The 22,286-nt window shown below is 39.1% G+C and overlaps 1 protein-coding gene across 7 annotated transcripts in view; it reads right to left on the reverse strand.

Moving 5' to 3' along the window:
* BICD1 (BICD cargo adaptor 1) overlaps positions 1-22,286 on the reverse strand; it is a 179,161-nt gene that overhangs the window by 9,477 nt on the left and 147,398 nt on the right. For 2 of the 7 annotated variants that reach the window (XM_071551179.1, XM_071551182.1), the window contains exons 7-8: positions 16,270-16,477; positions 2,105-2,190 (exon numbers count right to left, since the gene is read on the reverse strand). In XM_071551179.1, the coding sequence (XP_071407280.1) occupies positions 2,105-2,190; positions 16,270-16,477 (294 nt within the window). Of the gene's footprint in view, positions 1-2,104; positions 2,191-15,054; positions 15,246-16,159; positions 16,478-22,286 lie in introns of all 7 variants that reach the window. The other 5 variants (XM_071551187.1, XM_071551185.1, XM_071551180.1 and 2 more) reach the window with 5 other exon arrangements.

The following is a 22,286-nucleotide window of genomic DNA, read 5'->3' on the forward strand; positions in this document are numbered from 1 at the left end:
TAAAAATTAGTAAAGACAATGGATCAAGGAAAACTCTCCGTGAATCTACCTGTGTTATGGTCAGGTATATTAACTAGTTTGATCATGATTAGACATTGCAGGATGTGGAAAACATCTGTGTGAATCACAAGTCTTAACAAGCTTTTGTTCAGTCCTGAGTGAAATGCCACTGAGAGGTCACGTTACCTCAAGGATTGTGTTAGAGACTTTAAAAAACAAGCACACCTCTAACTTGATGACTTCAGGGCTGGGCAGAGCTTTCATTTGCCTCTTAGCATCACCATGTGATTGAAAGAATATGTACCATCCCTGCAGGGACCGTCAGAGGATAAGGAAAGTGAGACAAATTCCTGTCTTCCTTCTCTGCTCTATTTAGAAAATCTGAGCCTCAGTAAGTCTAACCGATTCTTTAAATGCCCTCAAATTTTACTCCAGATTTCAATTTTTGTTTTAAAAAAATAAATAAAACTTTATTTAAAGAACTCAACAACTTACGCCATCATGCTGGCTTGCTTTTCATCTCTTGCTATGCTTCACTGCTTTACAAAGCTGGGTAGCTCCATGGCTGAGGCAAGCAAGGCAACAATGCGAATATATAAAAAATAGTGTGTTGTTTTCACTTCACCATAAGAGTATCAATCTAGTGATAAACAACAACAGCCACTTGACAGTCACTTTTTCAGCTAAGTATACAGGTGTGTTGTTTGTGGGATGACTGAAGTTTTTTAAAATATTAACCATATTTTAAATTATCAGAAGGTAAGGCTTGCAGACTAATATATGTCAGCAGTAAATCAGGTAGGTCTTCCATTCTGAGAAGAATATTTAAAATTGCAGAAGCAATTTTTTGTTAACATTTAAAGAGGGATAGTAGTAGAGCATATTCTCCACAAAGAGGGTAGCTCTGAAAAGAGGAGAATAGAATTTAGTTGGTGATGGTAAATTAAATAGGGTTAAAATAAGGCTTGTTGACTTTAAACTTAAACGCATCCAAAGCACCTAATGATAACCTCAAATTGCTGTAACATCTAAAATACAGCAGACGCTACTTCAGAGGCATTTTAAGGATTTTAAATGTAACTTGTAACTTTTTTTCAATGTGCTGTAGAATTCCAAACTGCAAATTAGTAAATGATACTTATCAGTTGTAATGAGCTTACACCAGCTTCTCAGTAAAATTTTCATATTACCCTTATATAGTAAGGAAGATAATAATACTTCCACTTTGTAGGCAATAAAAGAGAAGTACTAATGAAGCAGGTATTTAAGGCCACCAAGAGACCCCCTGTGACTGATGTGTGATCTGAAAGCTGTACCACAGCCCTTCCCCAGTGGGCATCACTGCAGACTTCTACACATGTGAAGTTTAGTGCAGTACTGTGTGGGAAATAGTTTCATTTATGTTTGGCTATTTACCAACAGGGTCACTACAGTTCAGGCTAAGATCTAAAAATAATGTAACCTATTTCAAATGACAGCATCAGCATAAGGGAATATATGAACAAAATGTACCATGATTAGATAAAGAAAATTATTGTATCTCTTTTTGTTTAGGTTTGGTTTTGCGCCTTGATTAACTCAGCTGTCTCAGAAGCATGATTTGGCCTTTGCAACACCTATGAGCAAGGAAACCAGGAGTTTAATTTTGAAAACAAGATTAAAAACTGACTGCATTGTCTCTGAGTTTCTGAGTCAGGGAAAACTTCCTTAAAAGTGTCTGATAAAATCTCACAAATGCCTTTAAAATGCCATTCTGTGAAAGGGAATCCTACAACTACCCCTAAAATTTAAAGTCCCCCATTAAAGAAAATTTCTCTAGCAACAAAATAAAATCATTACTATTTTGGCATCATTCAGAACCTGTGTGCATAAAAAGACCAAATGAGTGCTGCGAGATCCAACTTTGCATTTTTTCCATAATTTTACAGGGAAGCAAGTGCATTAATGCCGTGATTTGTGTTTGTACTGTCACTGCAGATTCCTCAAGCTGCTAAAAGTCTGCTGTTAGAGAAGTCTAGGGAAGAGCTTTTGCATCAGGAAGAGGAGGGGAGTGGCAGGCATGCATGCAGCGATGTGCAAAGAGAAGAGAGTTAGTGAAGTTTACCTGACAGTGTGGCAATCTGGCCCCCTGGCTAGTTGTGAGCCGTGTGGCGGTATGGAGGCAGCAGGCTGCTGACAATCTACAAGAAACTGATAAATTAGACATATATACAGAGAGATTACAGAGCAAGGGGTTAGTAACGGTAGTACACAGGCTACGCATCTGATGGAGAGATTTAGTGAGGAATGTGTTCTTGCCTCCTTATCTGACAGAAACACCTTTTTTTCTGATAACAATAACATTGGCTATTGCCTTTTTCTTCTTTTCAAAATAAGCAGTGGGAACATTTTTGTTTTCCCTTAGCACTGGCACTTTTTTGTTTAAACAGTCAGCATTAATGGGCTGTATTCAGGGTCTGGGTTTAAACCTTGTACTTCTCATTCTTCTGTTTGTGATGAAGTTGCTTTTCTTACATCTAATACAAAAGTGTCAATAAAGTTACTCAAAATTTATCTAAATAACTTACATCCACATAACAATTACAGAGCCATTTCATTATAATGTTTGAGGAAAAGCTTATAAGAAAATCTTCACAACTTCTAAGCAGTGCTTGTGAGTTTGGTTTTTATTTTTAGGGAAAAGGGAGAACTTGATAACAGTCAGTTTCACTGACTGTCTAGACTGTTTTATTAATTCCCTGCCAAAGCAGTTTCTACATTAATCACTTGCAAAGCTGTATTATGATTCTTAATTTATTAAACAGTAAAGCCAAATAATCCTTTGTTGCTATGTTTTACTGTGACATTCAAAATATGAAGACAGTTTTAAACTCAATATTTGTGGGGCTTCATGAAAGTAGTTGAACAGGACATCCTTGCTTTCTAGTTCACTAGTTTCTACTGAAATTTCCAGATTTCAAGATTTGCTCGTTTTCCCTGAAGGGGTCTGGCCTTTCATTCCACTGTCTGTGTGATTCAGATTGTCAGACAGAGTCATCAGGGTCCTTTTGAAAATTAAAATCTATGGGTGAAATTCTGACCATGTGAAAAACTATTGGAGATTACTTTTTGTCTCCAATAGGATTTGCAGACCTATCATTCTGTCTGACTGCTTCAACCTAATTCTCAACCCGACTCTTTGGTGGAATGGGGTTTCTTTCTTCTGAACCTTAAAAACGAGACAAGGGAACTTCATTTACTTGGAAATAATTTGATTTTGTGTTTTTTGGGTTTTTTTTCAATTGGTTGCTACTTAAAGTTCAACACCAGTAATCATTTCTCTTTATAGAGTTTTCCAAAACACTCTTCTACTCTTTGTCTCAGTCGACTGGAAGAATGTGCAAGTAATTTGCTGTCAAGACTCTTGAGATGGCACCTGGTACAATGCAGAATAACACACGTTCCTAGCAACACTGAGCATCACATTCACTACCATAACATTTTCCCTTTCACACAAGCCCAGAGTGCTTCTTCCTAGTTCCTGTGAAGACCTGTGCTGACCTCCAGTGGGTGGAAGCAAGTGTACCCATATTGGTGGTTTCTTCCTGCTTCAGCAAAGAGGAGAAGGGTCTGGATTTATTTTCCAGTACACAGATATCCACATTAGAAAAGTATGTGCACAGTTAGTGCTGGCTCCATTGTGTCTGGAAGCAGAAATGGAATAAAAAAGGATACTCTGCCATTCTCTCAGTTACCAGGATTGTCACTGTAGCACTCAGTACATCTTTTAGCAGAGGAGGGCAAGAGTTAGCAATGTATTTGAGTCATGAAGAGAAGGGTCTGTCATTTCAGCACAAAGCTCAATTAAAGTAGGAGGTGCCTAGGGAACAGACAGAGCAAGCTAACTGCAGACAAAAAATTATAGCAAAAAAAAAAAGAAAAAAATGTCTGATTCTACACAAACTAGTTTGCAGAAGTCCAAAGCAAAGTCATCCCTGACACTTTATTCAAAGTAGTAGTCAGTGAGAAAAAGAATAAAGAACAGACTTCTGTGTAATGAAAAGGTGTGGACAGGTTTCATAAATACAGACGAAATTGTTCTGACAGGCTTTTCTAGAACAACACAAATGCTTGATTTATGATCCTATTCTAATATCTGAGACATAGTGCAAATATTTTATGTTGTGTCTTCATCTCCTCCATTTGGCAGAATGCAGGACCAGTGAGCCAGATTTTGCCAGCATTTTGCAAGCTGGACAGTAACTGTGTTGGTCTGAGCAGACATCCCTGACTTCACATGAAACAATTCCAGGTGGCCTCAGCAGTGCTCATGCAATCTGGCTCACACTAACATCAGGACCAAATCTAGTGATCCACATGTCTTAAGATGACTGAATCATACTCCTACATCCTTCAGGAGTGAAGTTTTCAAGGATTATGCTGGGAAAGAGCTCAGCAGCATGCATATGGCTTACATAGACAAATTTCAAATTCAAAGGATCTCCTTATCTACTTATGCCCAAGTAGCTGTGCCAGAGCTAACTTTATTCCTTCTATGTTTAATCCTTTTAAGTATTTTGGAGGGTTTATAATGCTATTCGTGAATGTCATGACAATCATAAAATTACTTCTTTCTACTAAGGAACCCCTGCCTGTATCAAGTAAATGCTTGTTTCTTCCTAAAATACACCACTGAATGTTAAAAGTTCCAAAAATGTCTTTACTAATTCTCTGGTCAATGTCACATGCCTTAAAGACAAGGTAGGAAAGACATGCTCTCTCTCACTAGAAATATAAAAATAGAGTTTAAAATTACATTTGAAAAAGCCTGTTCCCTGTACTTTTAAAATCTCGGGGACTTCAGTCAAGCCACAGAGCAAAAAAACAGTTTGTCATACTTGGGGAACAGACACAAATTACACTTTTTGGTGTGTCTTCTCAGACTACCACCACCAAAATTATTAATAAAGTTTTTAAATACAGGCTATCTTATTTCTTCATCATCTTCACTTGCTGTGAGAAAATAAACCAGCTGAGGGCAGGGGGTGGACTGACTGATCCCTTAATAGTCCTTTTGTGATTCTATGAACCTATAACAAATAAATGAATTTTTGTGATCATTTCAACCACAGAAAGCAAAGAGGAGCTATTGTATGTTGAGATTCATATGGCAGTTTTCACTGAATTCACCAGGATTTGGGTCTGCAGTCATGTGGCAGTACTAGACAACACTCACCACCGGATCTGTTGGAGCTTTGAGCCTTGACTTGTCCTATACATTAGTCCTGTTTCAACCTTCCGGTTCTTAACAGTGTAGCCATTGCTGGCAATGGTGGTATAAAGGGCTCGGAGATTTCCTTTCTCACAGATTAGCCACTGCTGATTTTCCTTTGGAATCTAATGCCTCATCCTAATCGGGCTAATCAGCTCCTGATGTAAGAGCATTAAAAAAAAACAAGCTCAGAGGAACTCCATTTGCTTGCACAAGCACTGAATGTGCTGCTAGAAATTATCTGCTGAGAGCAAATCTCACAAAAACAAAAAAAGTATTTTCCTGTGCTTCCCTTTGGCTCAGCCACCAAACCAACGCATTTCCCTTGTGTCACAAGGTGTGCTCTGCCCTTCAGTCTGTGAACTGGGTCACTCTAATCATCACAGGTCTGCTTTACAGGGTTATTACTGTCTGAGAGATGGGCATGCCTTCTGTTGACATCAGCAATGTCCCCAGCAAAAACCTATGTGCAAGCACTTTCAGTCCCACCTGCTCAGGACCCAGCACACTGCAATGGAGCATTTCAGCACATTTTGGCACTCAGTATATTACTGATCTCTACACAATGCTGTCAGAGACTGAGAGTATGAGAATTCCAAGCTAAGTACAACATACTTTTAACTGTGTTTAGTTCATTAATCAATAAAAAGTTTTTTTCTTTTATCTGAAAGGGGAATGCTGAGAGTCAAAAACCAAACCAAACAACAGGTACTGTTACATATTTGGCATTTCTGATATGAAAACTTTGGGGGAAATCTGTTCTTAATAAATGAAAAGCTGTAAGAAACCCTTATGACAAACTATGAGATTGAGGTTTTTTCAGTCTGTTAAAACAAACCCTCCCTAACATCCCATAGGACATTTCAGGCCATCAGAAACTCCTTCTTTCCTAGTTAAAAGTTCTGAAGCTGTTTCACTTTGTGTTACAAGTCAATTGATCTTGCTCCATCAAGTCTGAGGAATTTGATAAAATGTCTATGAAGTTGTTATTGACAATTTACTTGAAAATAGAAGCTGTCTCTCTCAATATGGTAGTTAACTGTTTGCTTCCCTGAGATGTCAATTTAATGGGAAAGAATGAGTGGTTAATAGCGGAGTTGAAAAGAGTGGGCAAAGAATAAATCTGTAGTTGTGCAAAGATAGAAACAGTAAAAGACCTACCAATCCTCTCTGCTCAAAAATGAGGAACAAGGAAAACTGCAAAACCAAAAGACAAATGTGAGATGTCAAGAAGAATGTGGCAGAGGCTACTAAAACACTTGCCCTCCTTGCTGAGATTTGTAGAGATGCTTTCAAGTTGCAATCTGATAGGATGAGAAAAATCCCAAAACTGTTTCTGTTCAGGGGGGATGGGAACATAAGTTTATACAATTCTTTGACTAGCTCATTTCACTTATAATTTATCTCCATTTTTCTAATGGATGCCAAGAAAACTTTGACCTTCCTCAAGGTCAAGAGGAATAAGAGGTAATGGTCATCACAAAGATGAGAGAACAGCTGTGACTTACCTTCAGAAAAAGCCACAAACAATGGTACAGGTCAAACATTAGAAGGGTCTCTCCCTTCTCCTGTTTCCAGGGTCATTTTGGGTCTGGAAATAGCACATTTACTTCTGCCCTACACACAGCCCCGGCTGGTCAGTCTGTCAGATTCAGCTCTGTGTTTCTATAGGCTGTGTCTGGAAGGAGAGGACTACAGTGGAGCAGCCAGAGGGATTCCAGGTGGAGCCTGGCTGGCCTAACTAACCCCAGCTTGCTCAAAGCAGGATTGATTCAGCTTGCCCTGGCCTGGGAGCAAAATGGGCAGCACAGGAGGACTGAACCATTGTGCCACTCCATGAGAGACAGCCCTGTCCTGGCACAGCTACACACAGGCAGATTAACCATATTTGCCAGGTGCAAGTCAGCTCCTGTGCGTTTCCCAGCACCCAGATTACCTGGGATTTCCTACTGTCTGAGTTTTACTTCTGTTCCCATTAAACTGAATAATGGATCATTGACTGGAGATAGACAAATGTATCAACCAAGGATCAGTTTTGCCTTTCTTCATGGTAAAACTGATCTGCTATGAAATTCCTGTGTCCCGTCTTGCAAGTACCCAGGTCACTCACATTGTGAGCCTGCTATTCAGAGCAGTTTGGTGTCTTAGATTGCTTTTGACTGGAGAAGTTTCAACAACAATCAATTCTTCCACTACTTACTCTTCTCAAACATTAATTGCAGAGTAAGAGATGTGAGCATGTTGCTGGCTGAATTCCCATTATCTACCAATATCTATTTATTGCCCTAAGAGGTACCAGACCAGCAGTGGGATGCATCAGAAATCCTCATCTCCTGTCATCTCCCCATGTTCAATCTTTTTCTTGCAAAGGATGCCCAGGAATATCCCACTGTTTCTACACTCCCAAGTTCCTAAAATAGGCCCTTCTTTTGCTGCTCCTCCTCTCAGCTCCTTACTTTTAGGACAAGGTCAGAGTTAACATAACAGAGTGCATTTTGTTAAATGCTTCTTAAAAGTAAGAGCATGTAGGGAATTTAATTGATATTTTCTTATGGAATTTAAGGAAACACTGCCTGTCTTGGTGATTTCCACAAACCAACTCATGGAGCATCACTAACAACTTCATGCACTACCTGGCACACAAAACAGACAGTCATGGTTTAGTAGGTCACTGATTTTGTGCTCTTCCAGAACACGTCAGGTTTCTTGGCTATGTTCTAGTGAGTTCTTTCATCTATATAACAGCTACACTACATGGAGTGCTATTCCCCTTAATTTCCTGATTCTGTGTGACTTCATTTCTACTTTTTTTTTTAGACCTGAATTATCTCAAATGTGGAGATCTGTTCCCCCATCAGTACCACTGTTTCAGTGGTAATGTGCCTGCTAGCTCAAAGTACAGTGATAAAGCTAAATCCCAGCCTTGCCCTTTCCTGTAGCTCATATCAAGAATAATTTTTAAAAAAGAATTAATGCCTTGTCAGTAACAAAATTAGCAAAATACATTTTTCTCTAGTTAAAGACTAGGAACATTAAGAGGTTTCTTGTCAGCCCTGTAGTTTTTGTCACATTTTCTGTATCATGATGCGTTCTTGTTATTTTTCAAATGGTTTCTATGAATGCTTTAAATAATTCCTCATTAAATCTACTGAGAAGCTAAATAATGGGTTAGTAAAATAGCAGAAATGGAAATGGGAGAAGCTGGAAAATATATCTTCAGTTCCTTTCTTTTATATACAGTTCATAAAAAGCACATTTAAAAACGTCTGATGATTCATTCAATACTTACTGAAAGACACACACATTTTAAATATTTCAAAAGAGGAAAAGAAAGGTCTTAAAATTACATAAATCATCACACTTTGATCTTGTTATTAATCATGGAAACATAAATCAAGGATATATTTCAGATGGTCACAAAAACCTTCCAGACCAAAAATACTTGCACTATTTCATGGGTAAAAAAGGGCCTGATCCAAAATCTGAAGTCAGTGGGAATGGAAACTTCAGTAGGCTTTGGAAGAAAAAACATCAGTTACAATTAGAAGGTTCCATACCCCTAAAAAATGCAGACAGGAAGATACTCACAATTAAAGAATTAAAGAATTGCTGATGAGCTTACTCCATACACCACAACATCCTAAGGTACTGCTCTGTTAGAGAGCTAAATATCAGCATGTCTAATTTAAACAGAGACTTATTTCACCTTTACCTATTTTATGACACAAGAAGCCCAATATTGAATATTCCTGTGCATTTGATGGCAAAAATCAATAAAAATCAATACCACATTGAATATCGTCATAAAAGAAGATAAAGATGCATGACTTTTGTTGCCAACATTGTCAAGATATTTCAATTTCTGTTTTAGTTAATTGATAGGACTGGATTCCAAAGCCCAACATTTTCACAGGAAGCAACTTATATCTGTAACACACCTTAAAGATTTGATTTGTCACCTGCAGACCTGTTTAGTTAGGAACAACCAGAAGTCTAATAAGATTTTACTGGAGAACTTCAACAAATGATGCCAATAACCATTCCATTCAGCAATGATGTCATAGCTTAGATACAGATAGAAAAATGTCAGTAACCTTTTAAATGAAAATATACAAAAGTAAGGCATGGATTTCACTGCAATCTTTTTTTTTGCTTGGTTGGGGGTTTTTGTTTGCTTTTCATGTTTTCTCAAACAGATTGGAGCTTTTACTAAAAATAGATTTTGGAATTGCTCTCTCCATATAGTGAAAAAAGAAAAGTTTATGTTAAAAGAAACTCATAGAACTGCAGTGAATTCATGCCATAATAGAATCAGCATGAAATGTATGGATTTGGTCTCATCAGTGATAACCAGGAACCTAATGCAACAGAGGAAAAGCATAGAGTGAAAAGGTCCTGTTCACAGTGGCACCAAGAGGTAAAAGTACATTTAGCCAGCTGACTTCTTCATCAGTTACAGCCAACTAATGTCCTTGGCAAGGATCCTGTTCTTCAAATTCAAAACGGCCTCCACAAGGACAACGTACCATGCTTGAAATGGCATAAATATGCAATGCTCATTAAGCTCAGTTAAATGAGCATATCAGATGCAGGACATGGCCCTGAGAGCAGGAAGATATATACATATATCTGTATATATGCACTAATACCACTCATTAAACAATGGATACATACATACACAAATATGGCATGACTACAAAACCCACAGAAAACAGGACAATGAAGAACAAAAAAGAAAACATAGACAATACGGAAATAATGACTGAATTATCCTTTTTGTGAAGAGCATCATATTCAGGTTAAAAAAATTACATCTGATTTTTTTAAAAAATCCTAAGAAAAACATATAAAATCCATTTTTAATCAAGAGACAGATTAGACCAGTATTGCATGAGTCTTACAACAGCCAGTAGCCTGCCTGATTGCACAAGCTCAGAGACATCTCTTGCAGGTACAGGATCACCATCAATGCAAGTGCATTCTCAGTAGATAAAAATACAACCTACTCAGAGCCAAGGACTCAAAAGAGTCATCCATGGGTCTTAATGAAGCAAAGGGCAATTTGCACTTGGACGAAATTTGAGTTGCCAGAATAAAGATGTGGGTTTGGGTTTGTTTTTTTTTTAAATTATGGTTCTGAAGAATTTTCATACTTTGGATTGCTTGGATGAAGCAAATAAAACCTTCCTGGGTGAACAATTCAGAGCAGACTAGCCAGACTAGCTACGTATCTGCATATCTTACTTAGTAGTGGTGCTGCTCTGCTTTTCAAGAATAAACTGTTTCACTTAATATACAGAAAAATCAGCACTGCTCAGAACTCAGAGTAAAATTATTTAACATAAAATCAGCATAGAAAGAGGTCTGTAGATCCTAGTCATGTTGATTTTCCTCTTTGTTGATCTATAAAATTCCCTCACAAAGGAGAAGTAAAAAAATATTTAAAACTCTTCACTGGGTGACCTGAGCAATCATAAAGATCTACAAAGCACTCTCCTGACAGAGGGTGAGCTGTTAGTGTTCCTCAAAGGATTTCTTCCACAACTACTTTTAAAAGAAGCTGTGCTTTCCTCTGTGTACAGATTTCTAACAGATTTCCTGCTGTTTCAAAATTCAGAAGTGCCTGAAAAAGCAAAACTGAGATATTGAAGTAATGCTTGTAGCAGCAAGGCTTAGAAATCTATGAGGCCGAATTTTGACATTGGTACTTAACTCAAAAACAAAGATGGAACTATTTTTGGCAAAATATTCCTGAAAAATAAAACCTCAAAAAACGTGCAGAGCTAAAAGACCTCTAACATAAACTCTTTTCAACACACAATGAAAGAAGACACAGACTTGCTATAAAAACTTTTTTCCTCCTGCCTTTTCAATGGTGTACGGTACACAGGCACAGCTCTACAGACACAACACCTTCTCTGTGCACAGCTGTGTCAGCCTCAGCCTCCCCCGTCATTTTCCCAACCTCTGCATCCCAAAGGGGAGGGTAAATTTCCTATCAAAGCCTTCTACTCATAACATTCCTTCTGAAGATGCTTTCCCATGTCTTCACACTGCCTAAACAAGACGAAGCGCAAGAAAGAGGAGCCGAAACCAACAATCTTGCCTCACATGCAAAGATCCACTTCAACGTTATTTTAAGAAAACTAGAGAAGGAACGTGAACTTCGGGTTACATAGAGAATAACCTTTTACAGAATATTTCTGAAAGTCACATTCAAAACACTACACTTTGAAAAAGCTCAAAATCCAGAAAGAAAAAAAACCAATTAAAATAGCATTAGAGTGTATTCCTCATCCCTTGAGCCAGGAGAAGTTACTCAACACCTCACATGGCCTATCAAAAACCCCCATCCTTATAACATAAGGGCCACCCTACTCAGAAGACCCTCTGCTCCTTGTTGTGTTAAATTTTGTTTGTGCTACATCAAACAGATCAATGCATTCCCAGGTTTCTCATCTATTTTCACATGTTAAACCACTTCCAGTGTGAGGGTCAATTAGCAAAGACAACTCTTAAGCAATTCCCTTTGCATTCAGATGAAAGATTCAATTATAAGACTTCTTAGGACCTCAGCATTTCGGTGATGAGGATTTTTCATTTTCATTTTCCTCCTTAGCTTTAAAAATACTTTCTACCTACAGATGCTGTAAGTTAGCTTTTGGTGACACTCCATAGGAATCTCCTTTGGGATAGAGTTCTTATAAATTAAGTTAAATTTTAAGATAAGAATACAAACGAATGAATAAGAGCTAGTTATTTGTATCATATTGTGATTCATATGTGATTGGCTTGTAAGCACAGAGTTACAGCGGAAATTAATCTTGGAATACTTCTATTATACTTCTATCTATTAAATACTCTTAATTATGTATGATGGGTGGTGATCTTAGTGCTTGAGCAGTTGCTATGCTATTAGGTGGCATTCCTTGTGCTGTCTTTATCTTCCACATTAGTCTCATCTTGTGAGAATTAAATGCCACTCTTGAAAGACACCTGATAAGCAAGTATGTTTTCAGGTTTACTGTGCTTCCAGAAATGAGCAACTCCACAAAATTACCAACTTTTGTAGTGGATTCTATTTTTACAAGTTTTTAGAAGAGCCATTTTATGAAATGGTCTTGTAACAACAAAGAACAATAACATCAAAAACTTGGGATTGGAATAAACCAGCACAGTTCTGTTGAAATCCATAGAGCTAGTCTGGCTTATATCAACTAAACATCTGACTTCACTGGACTTGGAATTTGACAGAAATACGTCACATTTTAAGGCTACTTTCCTTTTTCTATTTTAATAAAATAAAAAGTGTGACTGTACAGAATTCTGTAAAAGGAAATGGATTGCTCATTATGATCTTATGATCTAAATTCCTTCAAAATATGAGATACTTTACTTGTTAAATTGTTTTTCTCTGTGGGATTTTAAATATCAGGCATAAACGATAGGGAAAAGAAGCACCAATCACAGTTTGTTTTGGGGACACTCCAACAAAGAAGATTCTCATGTGGTTTGTTGTTGATCCTGTTTAAGGGAGAATGCTGCAGCCATTGGTTATTGTCCTTCTCATAAGCCTGTTGGGAAACCTTTTTCTTCAGGTGCATCATCTACACAAGCATCTTTCTTGAGAGGTTTTCAGTTCAGCTGGTCTTCCTTGGAAGAAGGCAGCAAAAAGCAGTCCAGCTTTCCCTCTCTAAGGTAGCCAGCAGTTGTCAAAGCTGGGGCCAGAGCATGGTGAAGGCAGCCTCCTCTGCCAAACACCAAGTCCAGAAGAAGGTGCAAAAGAAAGACAGGCACAGCCTGCTACTGCATGGGGAGCATAGGGCAGGGGAGCCTGCCCTGTTTCCATCTCTACCAACTTCAGTTATTTTGGCTCTTGGGCTCCATCAAATGCATTCCCAGCTACAGCCTCCCAGTCCCCATAACACTGGCAGCTAAGGAAAGGACAGGGAAACCCTCATATAACACAGGTGAAATATTTGCGTGAAGGCAATAGTTCACAAATTTAAAAATAAAAAACCAAAATGCATTTCCATTAAATGTAGGTTTGATTCATTCTTACTCCACTCGTGAGAGTTCAGTCCCAAAGCCAAGCTACAGTTTGCTCCATAGTATTTGAGTTTGGAAGCTGCTCTTTTGCACCCTCTGATGAAGAAGCAGGTGTGGGCTGCTACATTTCTTGCTGGCTTGCTTGACTGCACAAATCATCTGAGAATAGAAATTCTTTCTAAACAAGGCTTTTAAACTTCCTCTATAAAGGCAGGAGAATAACATTCTATGCTGTTCCTTCAGGAAACAGATAATTAGACAGATGGCAAAAAATTCCCACTTGGTGCATCATTCTTTCATCTGTTAACAACAGTAAGAAATCTTCCAGAAACTGGTAAGAACAATGTTGAAAAATTCCCTACCTAATCTGCAACCTCATTCTAACAATGGACCCTGCTAACATTGGAATCTGAGTGCTCAGAGGAATCTCGGGTTTGAACCTGTCAGTCTCACAGACTGAGACTAAGGCCATGTGATGGAATAAAATTCTGACAAATGGATTCAGAAAACTGGGACTGCTGTAGATTCCTAAGGACAACCGTAACATGAATCGGTAATACTCTCTCAAGACCCTTATACTCTGACTATGTAGAGATGTACCTAAAGCGACAGGTAAGACTCCAGGCAAACATAGTCTTTCGGACAATTCTACTTTTCAGGCTGCTTCATCCTTTGGCCTCTGTTACTGAAGACTCTGTCACTGTTTCTCAACCTGTGGTCTACGCATCCGTGAAGTTCCATGAGGTACAAGATGCTTCTTTCCTCCCACTTCCACCCTTTTCTCCTCAGGAGACAGCTCTTTGATTTATTTACTGCAACACTCCTTAGGAAAATGTCTTGTTTAGACTCTCTGCAGTTTTACACTTTTCCTCTGAGTGGGTGTTACTTGCATGGTTCAAAGGCAGCTGTGATATCGATGGCACTAGGTGAGGAATTTAATGTCCTACAGGGTACTGCTCAGCTTTCCAGAATAAGCATTGACTTGAGCAGAAACCACTCTGGGGCTTTAGCTTTTATGTTTTCTACTTATTGGTTTTTGTATATAACAAATTTCAAAACAAAGAATGAAAAAAATACCATCAGACAAGACTGTGCACATTTAAAGGCTAAAGGTTCTGCTCAGGCACACAGGAAAAGTAATTATTAACTTGTCTGTCAGGCAAAGAAAGATGCCTCAACCTTTGAAATGGCATTCCAGTTTGCATTTCTTTTCTACTCCTTGTTCCAAGCAGATACTACATATTGGGAGGAAATTCAGTGCTAAAGCTTCCTGCAAAGATAAACCTCATGACTTAATTTATATAAAATAAGCCTTCTTGTGAGTTTAACATCATCCTTCAGAAAAACCTGACTGAATGCTCCAGGCTGAGCAGAAGGTGGACTCTGTGTAGGCTCCTGCACTCCCTCGCTGGTCCTCACACATCTGACTCCTCTGTCCCGTTGGGTTTGTGCCTTCTAGGGGGACTACCAACATGACCACCAGGCTAAGCTCCAGCCAGGCACAGCAGTGCACCCCCTGTGGATGCCAGTGGGACTGCACCCACCTATACCACAGCAGGACTTTCCCCACTGCATCTGAAACCAGTTTGGGCCGCTACCAGCAGAATGTCATCTCCTGCCACAGGTGACAGAAGAGCAGACATTTTGCTTTTCAGGTCCCAAGAAGATGCCCAAATTAGATTGCATCTGCAGTGCTGGGTCCCCTGCTCTGCTAACCACTCAGCACCACATGCACCCAAGGAAAAAATGTTTACCTGGTATGGCCACGGTTAACTTTTTTTCCTTGCTGAGACGGTGCCCATGGATGAATTCACTCATGGAAGGGGGACCCCTCAGAAGATATGATTCTGTGGAGGCAGGATGAGGGGGGGCTCTTAATAATTTCTGGAGGTAGGTCCCTGAAGTCCTGGGATGGCTCTGATCACAAAGGGAAGGTGAGAATAGTCTTGCAGGAGATCCAAGAAAAATACATATGGAAACAAAAGAGTTTTACTTTAATTACCTTTCAAAGCCTCATGAATGACAACATCGTGTTAACTCGCTTAACAGGTAAAAACCATCTAGTGTTGCCACCCCATGTCATTTCCAGAGCAGGACACCTTGCCTGCATTGGAAATCCTCATTCACATTAGAGAAGGAGGAGATGAGGTTGAGTTACATATCAGCATCCTGGAGTCGACATGTACAAGGTTCCCTGAAGGTTCTCTTGGTTTTGCATTGTGATTAGAGCATATGAGAAAAGAGAATAATTATTTAGGACTTGTCTAACAGAGAGCCCACACCTAGAGAGCTTTGGCAGGGCAGTCACAAGACAAGAACTTACTGCTTGAACAGAAAACTATTTGCATTGGCAGCCATTCCCCTTGCTCCCATGTAGAAAAATTAATCTGAGTGAACACATCCATATTGTTTTTGAACTCATAAAGAACAAGTAAGCACCAGAGCTTAACAAAGAAATGCAGTTTCTTTTGTGTTAAGCACTGACATTCTCATAGAGCACAATCCTTTTTTATTTCAGATGCTTGTGACGGAGAACTTTAAGGAAAACTTAAGGAAAACTTGTTAAAGAAAATACATTCACTCTTAATATTAAAGACATACAAGATGCACTGAGACACTGACAGAATATAGTTCAGAACACTGCATTAAGGAGGAGGAAATAACAGTGAGTAGGTGGATCAGAACCACATGTTGCCAGGCTTTGAATTTCATATTCACATCCTCCCCATCTCCTTTTCCCCAAAGTACAAAAAATGAAAATAAAAGTAAAAAAAAGAATCATTATGTTTACAATTCAGTGAACGACTTTAATGAAAGTCTGGCTACTGCACTGTACTGTAAAGATCACTGCATGCATACCTTTTCCTCTGAGTGCCACTGCTGACCAGTAAGTTTGGTTGCTGTGGGCCCTGACTATGCAGGAGGAAAGTGTCTATGCTTGGCACGGTGGCTGATGCCTCCTCACTTACTTTAGGGCTGCCGATCTTGCTCTTTCCAAGCTTGCCTTTGCTGCGTCGGGACTGCTCGTGATCGAACTCTAAATCCTCCAGTCGCTGGGTAAGGGCAAGTTTTTGCTGGATAGCCATGCGCAACAGAGAGTTTAGGGTCTTCTTCTCATCCTCCGCAGCTGCCAGCTGCCTCTGCATCTCATCCAGCTGTGTGACGTACTCATCACACCTGCAGGAACAAACAAGGCAGAAATCTGGGGAAACAGTCCAACAACCAACTCTACCAGTGAGCACATTCCTGGGCTTCAGTTACAGTCAGATTCAGATCCAAGCTTTTGCTGACTCTAATCCTGGAAACAGGCAGACTGAATTCTTCTGTTCACACTTGGAATAAATTTGGCCTTGGGTCTGAATGCCAACACTTCCCATTCAGCAGGAGAACCTGTATCTATATTGACAGAATAGTCTATAACAATGTGGTAAGTTTCTAATTCACATAATAAGCAATTGGAGGAAAGGTTTGGGATTATCTCCAGGTTAGAAAACAAGTAATAGTTTTGGGTGCTGGTTCTGAGTCACAATGGATAAGAACGTCTACTAATTAGATAACACTACTTTTCCATACACAGTATAGTAGTATAGTCTGGCTAGGCTTTGTGAATCAAGATTTGGGAAGGGTTTTACGCACGTGGGTGTGTCTTTCGAGCCTGCACAGTGAATTTTTAGGTGAGGCACAGCGTGTACAGAACTGGTCCCACCCTTTAACTCCTAAGGTTCATCTGCCACAGCTGAGCGAGCTTGGACAGTGACAGAGAAGTCCTCAGGACTAGAACCTACAGCCCCCAGTATTCCCAGGAGGTCTCCCATCCAAGTACTGACTGGGGCTGACCCTGCTCAGCTTCTGAGATCTGACAGGATCAGGTGTCAGGGTGACATTTAACTGCCTTACACACTAACATTCACTTAAAAAAAATGCTACAAATAAAGGCTGCAAGTAGTGTGAATCGAATTTCATTAAATGAGAAGCCCTCAGTTATTTGCCATTGTTAACTGATTAAAAAGGTATTATTCAGGAAAACCTTTACCTGGAAGTTATTTCACATTTCCTGTTGAATATCTTGGAGGTGTGCCCAGGCGTTCATTACTATGGTCACCTACTCCTTTTAACCCCTTGGCCTCTTTTATTTGTATGAAAAACTCTCTTCATTTGTCTTTGAACTCTGAGAACTAAAACTAACTTTCTTCAGATTTTGTTAATATTTAAAACCAAATTCAATGTAGTTCTGCTTTAAGCAATAGTTCCTGAAGTTAACAGGAAGAGCAAGGCATTTCAAGATGGTCTTATATCACCTTTTGAAGTGAAACAGCTTCAGTTTGTTAGCAAGAGACCATCTAATCAGTGGGAACCAAGAGCAATAAACATATAGCAGCAGAGAGATGATTCAGAGATAGCAGTACTGTCTGACCATCAGAGAGTTGTGGCAACATCCAAGGTTTTTTCATGTTAAATGATGCAGCTTTTGCTAAATCTCCTTCCCACACTATCTGTATAAATCTAAGCAGCTTTGCTGTGTAATTGCAATTGTGTAATGGGTGAGGATGTAACTTTATCAGTACCACTCACAGAAAACAAGCATAGAAAATTATTTTAGTTTTCTTTATCAAAATGTGTGATGCAATAAACTTGAATGACTGCAAACTGAGGGTTGGAACTAATTTCTCTTAAACTTTAATTTTTCCCTTGGGAAACAAAATAAAGTATACTAGAAAATGTGTAGTTATTCTTCACACACAAACACTTACATATATATTGCACTCTTCTTTTTAATAATTCAGGCAATGGAAGCAAATTTACTCAGACAGTTTCGTCTGCAGTTTCAGTATTACCTTTCTTTCACAGGATCTTAATAAGCATGACTGTTGCCATTCAAGCCTTGAGGTAGAGAGATATTTATGAAATGCTGGCTGGCTTAAAGACAACTTGCACATCTATTTCTGCTCCAAGCCATGAGATGTCTATTGATGATTAAGCCAGTTTCCTTGACAGAGATATTAGAGTGAAATCAGCATTTTGTAGATTATAGTAATTCCTATTTCAAAGTAATTGACTTTATTGTCTGTGTTATCAGAGTCTTAAAGATTCATTCTTGAAAACAGATGGATCCTGTATCAATCTCTTACTCTCTGCTGCTTTCCTCTTTGTCTAGGAGACATTTTTTTTCCCAAATATGTTTTCTGTTGAAAATTTTAAAAGTAAAACCTGCAGCAACACCTGTAGTACACTGCCATTAGAGGAGTGAATCACCTTGCTTTAATATGCCAATAAATCAATTTTGGGTTTGGAAAAAGACTGGTTTCCCTCAGGCTTTAGAAAGTGTTCTTGATATTTGCACACCTGATTTGTAAAACAGCACAACTGAACAGTTAAGAAACATAAGTGCCATGAAGGTGGGTATAACTAAAGCAGACTTAGACAAACATGCTTTTTGTTGCCTGCTATGAACTGTATCAAGTTGGCTTGAGAAATCTGGATATACTAGATGCTGTTAGCTGGTCTCATACTTGAAACAAAACCAGTCTCATTAATACGTATTCCAGCCAATCTAATTAAACTATATGTCCTTCCTAAAAGTCTCCCCATAACCGCCATCTCACATTTCTGGCAGTTCACTGCAGCGTTTGGGTGGTTCCAGTCATCTGACCTCCACCAGGACTTGAAGTTTCCTATTACTTTTCACAAACACAAGATTCATTGTCTCTGCGTTTTGTTCCTCAAGGCTTTTTTTTCTTTTTTGAGAAACAGTGTTCAGAAAGGTTAAACCTAAATCAGTCAAGTAAAGGCCATAATTAACTATAGAAACTGCTGAATTAACAGTCTCAGCTCTCCTTGAAGTTTGCAGCAGGGAAGATTATTCCATGTAGTGGGAGGTAACTACTGCCTGCAGCCACAGCATTTCCCTTCACTGAAATATTCTCAGCTATGTTCAAGTGTGGGATAAAAAGAGAATTGTTTCCAATTGAAAAAGAAAGAAAGCACTACAGCACTATGCACATCCATACTGCCTTTCGCCCACACATTTGATAAACATTCGTGAAGTCTTACAGGATACCAAGGAACAAAAAGGTTAAGAGCTCCTAAGAGGGATGGCTTCTGGCATGATACAAACCACTGCGAACTGAACAGGGCTACAGGATGCTCCAAGGCTTTGAATGGGTCTTTCAGAAGAACTCAAATAGTAGTAAATAACAAAAGTTATGCTGTCCCGAGTTGGAGTCCCCAGTTTCTCCCTTGACCCAGGACAGGTGTAAGCTGCAAGTGGCTATTAAATAACTAGCAGTGTTATCTTGCTGTCTTCTGCTGGTCTACTTCTTGCCAGAGCAAAAGTCAAGGTTGCACCTATTTCTCACTTCTTTTGTCTCAGAAAGGAAGCAGACAGACACATAAGACCACCTATTTTGTATGAACTGATCCAAGAAGCTTATATAGGATTTTAAGGGATTTCTAGTTCCATCTCTCTCCCTCGCCTAGGAACGTAAACCAAATACCAAATCAGGCTTATGCACAATGTAGGTAACATAAATCACAGCAGAGCTTGAGCTAAAACCCGGTGACAGTGACAGTTCCCTGCTCTAGCTGTGTAATTGTAATTCTCTTCTGCTCATAAATGTCCAATCTTCCTAGTCCATCTCTACAGCACACTTTTTACTTAAATATTAATCATAAGAAAAAATCTTGATGGATGAAGAATAAAATCCATGCCTGCAGTGTCAGGACTGTGGCAATATCACAAATAATATTTCCCGCTCTCTCCTATTAAGTATCTCTGTTCGAGCTGGGAAAGCAAGCACATGTAGGGACTAAGTAAAATTAGCTTCCTGAGTCCCTTTAGGTTCCTGCTTTACAAGTAGTTCCTTCTCTCCTTCAGCACTGGACTTGCCTTCCTCTCACAGGGAAACACCTACTCCAGACTGGAAAAAGAATATTTTAAAGTATTTACTATTTATTTTTCATTTTTTCTCGGGCTGAGTGCTGCTCACTGCTTCACACTCCCACACGTCCCACCCTGGGTCAGCAACTCAGAGTTAGAGTGATGAGAAATGACAGGAGAGGCACAAAAGGCTCTCACCATTTTCTCTGCTCTGGGAATACCAGAAGCAGCTCAGGACAAAATAAGCAGACTAAAGGCAGAAGCTACAGATCTGATGGGCAACACATGGCCCTGGCATCAAACAGAAACTTCAGCTCTGCCTTGCCAACCCCTTCCATCCCACAAAAGAGATTTTATACGTGGTTGGTTTCTTTTTCTAAGAGAGGTGTTCGGGGAAAAGAGTGCTTGAACTCTATTGAGGACATTCTTGACAGGTCTGAAGTGAACAAATCCCAGCAAGGGTTCACAAGGGTAATGAAGAGGCAAAGAGAAAGCTGTAGAGATCAGAATCTCCAAGATTTTTGGACTGGGGGAAAAAAGAGAACCCAGAAGGAAAGAGCGCAAAAGTAGAGGTACAAGCAGGACAAAAGGACTTCTGAGAGAAAAAAGAAGAAAGAATTTAGTGAGTGGAAGAATGAACAAGTGTCAGGAGAAACAAAGTAAAAGGAGAATATAAGTGTCATCTTTACTGTTCAGACCAGAAACAGATGTGCTGTGCTCTCCTTATAGCACCTTTATCCAGTGCATTTGAGGAAGAAATCATACAGTTCAGCACCAAAATGAACATCCTTTTGGGGATCAATTGAATATAAAAGGATGGCTTATGAATGTGAAATAATAGTGTTCTATCACACAGTATGTGCTATCATTTTCAGATTTTTAATACAACTCTACTGTCACAGGGATGATATCCCTATGGTACAAATTCTGGAGTAAGTACCATGTGATGTACTGTAACCATGGAAACCACTGTTTTATTCAACTAAAGACTAAAAGATTGCTTTTTTATGCTAGAGCTTGCTACTGCATCTAATGTTACTGCATAAGAATCTTAGAATCTTGTATTTTCAAACAGATTTCTCTTCTTCAACAGAATTCTAGAATATATCAGCTCTCTGTCATTTAAACAAATGCTCTTCCAAATGGACTATTCAGAATGAGTCAATGATTTGAACATTTAGGAAGATTGATTTAATTATAAAGGCCATTAAACTCCATGCTAAGGAAGGAAAATGAATATTTTACAACAGAAAAATCTATAGAAGCACACTGATGTGCAAGACCTTGTAGTGAATAATTTTTTATAACTATGCTCAGCAAATACTGGGCAAAGCTTACGACCTCAAAGGCAGGGATACATTACACAGGCCACACGCTGAGTGTTTAATCACTACTGCATGGAGTTTACCAACAGTATTAGATGCTTTGGGTGGGGTTTATCTCTACTAACACTAAGTATTTATAAAGTGAAAATCTGTAAGTCAGTAAGTCACCCAAACTCCCTTTAAGTTCATAGAAGAGAAATAGAAGCTTAACTGCATCCTACACCAAGACATCTAGAAAAGGCACTTGGATCAATGGCATCAGTTAAGCCTAATTCTCAGAAGAGATGCTGCTGTCTCCCACCAGCTTTAGGATATGCCTGAAACCCACATAAATCTGCACTCAGGATGCCCAAATAAGGTAAGGAACATTCAGTACACCAACAATCTAACATTCCAGTTAATTAACTTCTAAATCTTGGCAAACTAATTTTACCTCATAGGTTGATGATTTATGCTCCATGCAAGACACTTGTTTGCTTTATGCTCATGATGCCACTCCTCTTCTCCAGAGTTAACCACCTTCCAGGTAGTCTTACGGAGTTAGTACATTCATGAATCTCCTAGAGTAATGAGCTTGCAAGTAAAGATCAACACATGCATTTCTAACACACACACACACACACACACACACACACACACACACACACACACACAAGCTTTCCTTTCTTGAAGAAAATCTTTAGAGGCCAATGAAATCAATCGGGCTACCTTGGTTCACACCACCTGCTGAGTTGGGTCTTCATTTCCATTATGTCACTACACGCACTCTTCCAACGATGAACCT

The sequence above is a fragment of the Pithys albifrons genome, chromosome 3, assembly GCF_047495875.1.
Source record: "Pithys albifrons albifrons isolate INPA30051 chromosome 3, PitAlb_v1, whole genome shotgun sequence".
Lineage (NCBI taxonomy): Eukaryota > Metazoa > Chordata > Aves > Passeriformes > Thamnophilidae > Pithys > Pithys albifrons.